General features: G+C 49.5%; 2 protein-coding genes across 2 annotated transcripts; both read left to right on the forward strand.

Moving 5' to 3' along the window:
- Positions 1 to 1,207: 1,207 nt before the first annotated feature.
- UCRPA7_5759 (putative aryl-alcohol dehydrogenase protein) lies at positions 1,208 to 3,710 on the forward strand (the record flags this gene model as incomplete). Its single annotated transcript, XM_007918303.1, has 4 exons — positions 1,208 to 1,549; positions 1,613 to 1,774; positions 1,833 to 2,451; positions 3,046 to 3,710. 4 exons carry the CDS (start codon positions 1,208 to 1,210, stop codon positions 3,708 to 3,710), a joined length of 1,788 nt encoding a protein of 595 aa, XP_007916494.1.
- Positions 3,711 to 4,811: 1,101 nt separating this feature from the next.
- Positions 4,812 to 5,574, forward strand: UCRPA7_5760 (putative nad dependent epimerase protein; the record flags this gene model as incomplete). The annotated part of the gene is made up of 3 exons (XM_007918304.1): positions 4,812 to 4,854; positions 4,907 to 5,076; positions 5,143 to 5,574. The coding sequence occupies 3 exons, from the start codon at positions 4,812 to 4,814 to the stop codon at positions 5,572 to 5,574; spliced, it is 645 nt and encodes a 214-aa protein (XP_007916495.1).
- Positions 5,575 to 9,310: the final 3,736 nt, after the last annotated feature.

Raw genomic sequence — 9,310 nt, forward strand, 5'->3', positions numbered from 1 at the left:
CAGGACGGCGGCTATCTAAACTCCACAAACCGCCTTGCAGGAACAGTCGCCACCTCCTGCGAACTAGAGCACAACAGTTCAGGTTCGCAAAGCTCACGGACGACACGAGTGTTGAAAAAGAAACAAACAAACAGCACCCAGTCCGAGAAAAAGGCTGCGCATGATATTCAAGACAATGGCTTGCAAGCTACTAAGCCTTGTGGACATTGTGCGAAGGCTTTTGAGCATCAAAGGGCTGGTGGGAAATGCAAAGCTACTGAGCTATTTCCCGTCTGCAAATTCAAGAAGGAAAGCAATCGCAAGCAGTGTGGGCGATGTACCTGGCTCAAGCAGAAGTGTACTTAATGATGAAAGAAGGGTTTCTTTAGAGATTCCATTTCTTTGGACCAAAATCACTGACCTTGTCGAGAATGAGCTTGGATGAACACCATGACTGGCCAAACAAATACTTTTTTTTTTTCATGCTCTGTGAGGGCGCTTTGAACATGTCTACACTGTTTTAAAACACGGATTCTATCTCATGATGCTCCATACATTTATTAGGCTCCCGGCCATCGAGCAATCACCTAGTAGGTCAGGTTCACGGTATAGATTTGAGAACCAAATTGTTCAGTCAAACTTCATGGGATGTTGTCTTTTTTAGGATAGCCTAGTCTTGGTCTGTAAAGTGGATATTTTAAACACAATATTATCCTTTCAATGATACTTCCCCCGTTTAATGCCGTTCCGGGGTCCTTCTAGACCCCGAAGTCTTAATTCCGGTAAACCCAATATTCTGAACGCCAGAGTGGGACTCGACTATACAAGACATGATTCGTCAAGAAGGCCCCTTTTCTTCTGTCAAAAGTACAACTTCCGCCGAGAGGAACGCAGCCACCCGAAGGCCCACTTTGTCGGGGTCCTTTTACAACTACAGTTCTCATGTGTAGGCCGGATCGGCCACATCAAACGGAGGGAATGGCGGACACCTTGAAGCTTGCCCGGCTGTCCAAGCCCCGTAAGCACATTTACATACCAAGGGTGTCTCCGTACTAGGCATGCGAACTCCGTCAGTAGTTGTAGAAATGGCATAGTTAGAGATAGATATAAAAGGGACTGCTGCGTCAGGGCCAGCGTGCTGCGGTGCCTCCAGTTCATCCTGCCGCAGTAAGGCAAGAATCTTGTGATCCCTGATCTTGAAAATCCCTTGTACCTGAAAGCAACCACGATGCTCGCCGAAGAGAAAGGATCGAAGGGCGAGCTTGCGTCTTATCGTATTCTCTCCCCAACATGTGGTCTTCGAGTCTCACCGCTGATACTTGGGGCGATGTCGCTCGGCCAGGCCTGGTCCTCCTTCATGGGCAGCATGGACAAGGAGCAGGCCTTCAAGCTTCTTGATGCCTATTTCGAGGCCGATGGTAACTTCATCGACACTGCTTGCAACTATCAGGACGAGGAAGCAGAAATCTGGATCGGCGAGTGGATGGCGGCTCGACAAAACCGCGATCGTATGATAATCGCGACCAAATTCACCACCGACTACCAGTCGTACAAGGTGGGCAAAGGAAAGGTATTACTTGAACCGACACAGGATCATCGCTCTAGGCTTAATTGTTTACAATACATGTTCCAGGTGCCCAACCATGGTGGAAATCACAAACGATGCCTCCACATGAGCCTCCGCGACTCTCTAGTCAAACTCCAAACGGACTGGGTCGATATCCTATATGTGCACTGGTGGGATTACACTACGTCCATTGAGGAGGTCATGGACAGTCTGCATAATGTCGTGCAGGTGAGTCCATAATAGTTTGAAGACATCTAATTGTTCTTATTGACATATCTGCTCGCAGCAAGGCAAGGTTCTCTACCTTGGTATCTCCGACACTCCAGCCTGGATCGTCAGCGCTGCGAACACCTATGCGAGACAACACGGAAAGACTCCCTTTTGCATCTACCAGGGCCGTTGGAATGCTCTGATCCGCGACATGGAACGGGACATTATCCCAATGGCACGTCAGTTCGGCATGGCGATTGCTCCCTGGGATGTCCTTGGAGGCGGCAAATTCCAGAGCAAGAAGTCACTGGGAGAGAAGAAGGAAGGGGGCGAGCGTCTTCGAAGTTACTTTGGTCCAAATCAGAACGAAGATGAGACCAAGATGGGCGAGGCGCTTGCCAAGGTCGCGGCGGAGCATGGCATCGAGTCGGTCACGGCTGTTGCTCTCGCGTATGTCATGAGCAAGGCGCCTTATGTCTTCCCACTGGTCGGTGGACGCAAGGTCGAACACTTGCACGACAACATCCAGGGGCTGAAGCTCAAGCTCACGAAAGAACAAATCGAACACTTGGAGAGCGTGAGACCATTTGATGTTGGGTTCCCAGGAAACCTGCTCGGAACGGACCCTGCCGTGAGCGGGAAGCCCAGCGCCTCACTTGCCATGTTTGCTGACATCCAGTTTGTGCGTGCTCAGCGTGCGATTGGCTACGAAGACTATTAAGGAACTCATCACAAACAGCTTCCTTTCGACAGAATGTTTTCTCTCGCTACCTACCAGAACATATATAGATAAGCCTCATATATCTAATTGATCCAACCTGGCCCCAGTTGCTCCATACTTCACTCGATAGATATTAGAACTCATTTGCTTCTCGACTGTCGCGTGCCGACCTTGTCATTACCAAGTGTTGCATGTTTTCAAGTCATGTTTGATAATGAGAAGAGGTATTCGTATTTAGGCGTACTCTATAGTCAGGAGTCTCGTTGCTGCCTGGTTCATCATCAGTCAAAGTGAGTGTTGGCTGGGGCTGCAACTGTAACGTCTTACCCCTGTGGCGCAGCTCCACTGTGAAACCGTTAGAACACGCGCCCCCTCAGTGGACCAACCTACGACGGCCCGCCGCCACTGGATTGGACTGGACTGGACTAGACTGGCGTGACGTCTTCGCTGTTAGAGTACTCCAGCTGTCAGGTCACAATACGATGACAATCTTGACTTCTTCAACATTACAAACACACCCGGAAAAGACAAAAACAAAAACACAAATCTACGATAACACTTGGAATAGCGAGCCGTGCTCCTCATTCGAGACAAGAAACAGACACATTCGAGTACGAGAACCAGAAGACCGACCGCATCATGCCCCGCTACTCGTCCTACGACTCCGATGACGAACGATTGCCCGAGGGCATGCGCCGCGTGGGATATGACGCCGACACCCAGACCTACACCTACCGCGACTCCGATGGCAGCCTGTGGGAAGGGCCTCCTGGTGCCCGATACGGCCATCTAACAAGAGTCGCCGAAGCCCCAAAACTGCCCTCTCACAACGACGATGATTATGATGCCGGCAGCCTCACGGACCAGCCGCCACCTCCTTACGACGAGGAGGCTCCCGACAGCCAGCCCTTCCTCAATCCATACACGAGCCCAGCTCGCTCCGAGCAGCCGCGCTCCTGGCGACAGGAGCTGATGCCTCTTCTCAACTTCTTCCTCATCCTCGGCCTCTTTCTCCTCGGCGTCTTCTGGTTCATGCACATCATGGCCGGCCAGACGCCCGAGGCGCCGCTCTGCGAAGACCCCAGCGTTCCCTATGTCATTCGCCAGGGCGACACCTGCTGGGCAATTGCGAAGGACCACAACATGAGCTTGGACGATCTCCTGCGCGATAATAAGGGAATCAGCTGCGAAAGTTTGCAGACTGGGACAGTCATCTGCCTCCCAGATGTCTAGCCACTTGACTCCTTTGTTGAACAAGACCTCCTTCGGTTGAATTGATGAATTGTACGGAGTGTTCGAAATACCGAAGAATAATTCGTTTGTTTCCGATGGGCATGTACTGAAACGCGGTGATCCGTTGTGAAAGAAGGGAGGGATTATTGAATGAAGTCCCCTCTTTGAAAATGGGGAGGGCTTTCGGTGATGCTTGTCATCTAGGGATCTCCATCAGAAAGATGCTCCCTCTGTATGGGAGGGCATTGATGTTGACATCAAAGGTGAACACCTGGAGGACTGAGTTGTTCAAGCGCCCGTCGGCTTCCTCAACATATCGGACAAATGATGGTGGCACATCGGACTTCGAAGTCCAGGACCGAATCATGGGGCAGTGGGGGATAGCCGCATTCATTGGTATGCTAGTGGTTTGCCTGCTCTTTTGTCGAGTTCAGATGGGTTCTGGGGATCAACGGTTGCAGGCTCTGTAACTATACGGCGTTTGGCATTTCAATAGGCTCTCAAAGAAACCATGGCGAAATGATATGTTACAATGAAGACGTGCCGAGTTACAAGCTGCTGATCTAGAGGTTATGTCTACAGAGTCCAAAAGAATTGAGCACTTAAATCATCGACAACGGCCCAGAAATACAGTGCACGCATGAAGTCGTTTCTGCTTTCATTCTGTATCAAAATCCAGCTGTGCCAAATATAGAAGTCAAGCAGTGGATGCCCAGGCGCAGCTCAGCTTCATAAAGCAGCAACCCGGCCGACTTTCCCCGTGGTTTCAATGCTTCAAAGAGTCCTGGGCTATCGCCCTAGAAGCCCGCATTAAGAGTCACCTGAGTGACGATATCTTTGAAACGGCTTAGATAGCCTTGTATTTGGCTCTAATCTTGCCTCAAGTTGGCAGGTAGTTTGGTAACGAAAATGTTCGGGGGCTGCTACAGGAATTCTACGGATCCCACACATCACACCTACCGCTTATTTCCGCATCAACCACTCATCTACCTCCACCACGAACGACACTTGAGCGATGCTGGAAATATAAAGCTAATTGTTCATCAAGTTAATAACCTAGTCTCTTACATCTCATAACACAAAGTGAACAAACAAATCAATATGAAAGTCCTCATTCTTGGCCTGCCTCGAACCGGCACTCAATGTAAATAATAATCTCATTTGAGCGATCCGGAAACTAATACCTAGTCTAATAGCGCTCGCGGATGCTCTCATCCAGCTTGGCATCTCTCCTATCTACCATATGCGCGAAGTGGGCAAGAACAAACATCAGGCCCTCTGGATAGAGGCCATAAATGCCAAGTTTGACCCCGCGCAGGAGTCATGGAACAGGGATCAATTTGAGCAGATATTGGCGGGTTTTGAGGTAAGTATCCAGAGTCCGACTTCAAGGAGCTGCGATGGCTAGGTTCTTGTTCTCACCATCATGCAGGGCGTATCTGATTATCCCGCGGCCATCTTCCCCGAAGAACTGGTTGCCGCTTATCCGGAAGCACCGATCATTCTCACCACCCGATCCGAAGACGCCTGGTATGCGTCTATGGAGTCCACGCTCATTCATATGCAGTCCAAGCGGCCGGCCGATGACCCGTCACCCATGGCCGCCCTCTCACGTCTATACACCGAGAAGTGCTGGGGAACTGATTTCGAGGCAACCGGACGAACCTTCTTTCACGAGCATAATGATACTGTGAGAGCACTAGGCAAGGGCCGGAAGTTTCTAGAGTGGCAAGCTAAAGAAGGATGGGCGCCGGTGTGTGAATTCCTGGGATATCCAGTCCCCGGCACACCTTTCCCCAGAAGTGACGATTGGGTTGAATACAAGAAGATGGTCGAGAAAGAGAAAGCCCAGAATAAGTCATGACGATGAGAACGATTATGAGAATAGTTTGATAAAACTGAAAGCATACCAACCTTGGAAGTGGTTGTTGAGTTCATGGTTGAGTAATCTTAGCAAATCCAGTGCCATCTATTTACGAAATAGTAGGCTTTTTGCTACCACTACATGTTGCGCATTGCCTCAAGCAAGTGAGGCACAAATAGTGAAGCTGTGAGCGACACAGAAGAAATCGCAAGGTTCTAGGTTATGTACAACTAAACACAGACCCCAGAACAGTCTTTGCCCCCCCTGTCAGGATAGCAATCATCTCGAGGGTCATCCACACATTGTCGGCCATTCGTGCATAAGCCACCAGTCTTGCTCCCACAAGCGACTGGTGGAACACATATTCCAGGTGCATCACAAGCCATACCGCATCCAGAACGGTATGGATCATCCATGCAAATGTGATTTTCGGGGCACTCCAAGGGTTGGATTCGACGGCCCCCACAGCTCTGGTATGATGTCGGTATCGGCTCAACGGTGCTTGTGGACGACGGCGCAACCGCAGGCACACATACGCCGGCGCAGTTTTCGCCGCGAGTGCATTCAGGTTCGAGACGAGAACAAGTCCAGTTAGAAGGACACGGTGCGATTTTGAATCCGCAAGGACGTTGAAGAGGTTCAGGTGCAGCGAACGGCGTCAGGTTAAGACCCATGAGCGTCACAAGAATCGTGGTTATTTGATATCTCATGGCGATGTCAAAATAAGGATCTCTTGAAGTGATGACAAAGATGTTTGGGTGACGCCGAAGCCATACGATATTCAGCCCTTTTCAAGAAAGCGTCAGTGGACATATATACTGCCAGCCTATATTTAGCCTTATTTGAACGAATGTCAAATTGCAGTTGGTTCTATCCGATCTGGATCTTGCACGGAATGATTCCCCGGCTGGTCGTCCCAACTAAGAAGACGCCAAGGGAGGATAAATTGAGACAAAAGGAGGTATTTCCCGCCGTACATGGCTAGATGCAGCTTATATTGCGCCAAGGGCCGCGATGGTAAGAGAATCCGGGGATAAGAGCCATCGTCCGCCAATTCTAACCTTCAAATTCTTTTGAACAATGAACGTCAAGGGAGTCTGGCTTCTGTATCATCGTCCAAGACATCGGAGAGGAAACCTTTTCGGGATCAGCTCGTGGCAATAATTCCGATGCTGGGAACCCCTTGTGTTCCAATAAGTCACTGTCCCACCACCCTAGCAAACGCCTTTGCATCCTTGGTAGGCAGTTCTTGGTACATCATGAGCTTTTGTAGCACTTGTGATCGCTCTTCACTTGGTAAAGTGACTGTGATTGGGTGATCATGGCTACCCACAATGCCTCTTTGGTACGGGTGCGCTTGTTGCTGCACCTGTCAACCATGCGTTTGCCACGTTTCTTTCCAGTGTGTATGCCCGAAAGTAACACTGAACCACGTCCCGGTCTAGAACCTTTACATCCACCATGCAGGAGTCTAAGATTCAAGGCGAAATTCGAAAAACACCGCAGTGGCATTGGTCGGAATTTCGCCCCCAGTTCCCACTATCTTTGCTCACGTCGAAAGGGACCTATGAGGTATCACTTTGACTATCGCAATAATCAGGCCACAATTCTATCCAGCTTGACATGATAATCTTGTGGTTCAATTGGAAGATATTCCTTATATGCTGTGGTACTGCGACGTGTCCTACCACCACTCAATACGCCATATCATTCACCTCGAACGAACCTGAAGCATCAAAGGAATGCTGAGCCACCGTATGGACCTGACTTGAGTATAAAATATTATTCTATTCACTGTCTATCCCCGAAATTGCGCAGGGTGGACTCATTCCCGTGCTGAGTCTCTGGTAGCATAAAACAAGAAACGGCTTCGTTTCCTACTTAGAATAAATGCGTTGATGTATAAGCAGTGAATGACGTTCTATAAAGCCACCGATCCTTCGTTCCAACGCTCAAACACAACAGTGGTTTCCACGAGTTAAAAGGGCTCCATTGTGAGGAAACTTTCCCAAAGGGAGCATGATGTCTCACCCCCGTGTCTCCCGGCGACGCAGGTTGTCTTACTCTGGGACCCGACTGTGGCCACATACCTACCCACTCTGAAGGCCGGTGCGCATGAAAATACCATGTGTCGGATTGCACACAAAAGGAAGGTTCTCTTGGGTGCGTTAGACAATAGCGGGCAAATATTGAAGCTAAGTGTTGTTTGTTGCGAAAAGACATCTCTTATGATCCCATAATTTGTGCGGAGCAATGACTCCAGATGCTTCCTGTTCCGCGTGGCGATGGTTCGAGAACACCGGGTATGACTGCCATTTTGAACATCAGTCATGGGCAGAGTGTGGGATCGAGTGAGGAATAGACACCAAGACAGACACTGGAAGCTATATAAAAGGAACACTGCAGCTCGCTACTTGCAGATCTCAGGAATAACATGCTCCTCACACTTATCTAGCTCGCAACAAAATATCTCGCTTGAACCATTGCTAAGACAGAGCTCGAACTTTCTACGACAAACACTCAACTTAAATCAGTCGTTTGAAGAGGTATTACGGCAAGACAGCAACGTGCGAGGAATTTGATAGGCCGCAAGCATCAGTACCAGGTTCTTAAGACATAACCCTACGTCTTGAAACGCAGTGTGTCGAATTTGGTCTTTCGCCTAAGCGCTGAGATTGTGGCAGTTGCTCTTTAAAGATCGCTACCCGTTGCAAATCAAAAGACCAGTAACGCTTTATTTTCTTTTTGTGTAGAGCCAGATAGACCGTTAGACGTTCTGCAGATTCAGCCACAGATATCTTCAGCATTGTCCAGAAACGTCAGCTCACACTACTGGAGAGAAAAAGCAATACCAAAACGTATCAAACGCCCATTTCCAGGCGGAAATACCCGCACACAATAACCCCTGCCTGTGTCGATCTTTATAGGTTTCCTAGCGACCTCTCTGGTGGTCTATCATGTGCAATTACTTCTATCTTCACCACCATCATATCCCTCCCTGCAATAGGAACATCGACTTCGTCGTGCATTTTAGCTATTGCGGGTCGGCGACGACGGATCCGGCGTCGGGACAGCAGCAGCCATGCCAGAACATGAACTTCGACCAGAGTCAAAGTATCGACTACAATAACCCCTGCGCGAGTGGTGGCTGCTTAGCAAGCCCAGATTGTAATTCGGGTGTCTGCCGGTTGGAGGACCTGAACGGGTTTTGGATTTGCTGCAGGTGCAATCTTGGTGGCAACACCTTTGCTACCTGCTACCACCCGATGCGACGGAGCCCAGATGCCCTTTGCTATCACGTCTGCTGCCAGAATTGTCGACCAGACAATAGCGCCGAAGGGGCTTGATGCAGAAAAGTCTAACGTGATTTGTCGACGGGATGGCATTCATCATGGGAAGCAAGTGCGCATGCTGTTGGCGTGTATTGGGACAATCTGAGTGGTTTTTTTCAGCTGAGAGGCGGCGATGTGGTATCTCCAGCTCCGATACGGGGTCAAAGACATGATGGTGATACGGAATCGATTAGCGAGGAGAAAGAATATATGAAGCAATAAATGGTGCAGGATCTGGGACTTGTGGGACACGACAGGACCCAGGGGAGGGGCTCGAGTGTGTCAAACAAGGTGCCAAGGGGCTCGACTGGAGCTGTAAAACGATGTAAGACTATTTATTTGTCCCGTTCCGCGTTGCCATTTTAGTGCTAGTTTATCATGACGATAGGGTACTTGAAGTAATA

The sequence above is a fragment of the Phaeoacremonium minimum genome (assembly GCF_000392275.1).
Source record: "Phaeoacremonium minimum UCRPA7 unplaced genomic scaffold PA7_03_scaffold_433, whole genome shotgun sequence".
NCBI lineage: Eukaryota > Fungi > Ascomycota > Sordariomycetes > Togniniales > Togniniaceae > Phaeoacremonium > Phaeoacremonium minimum.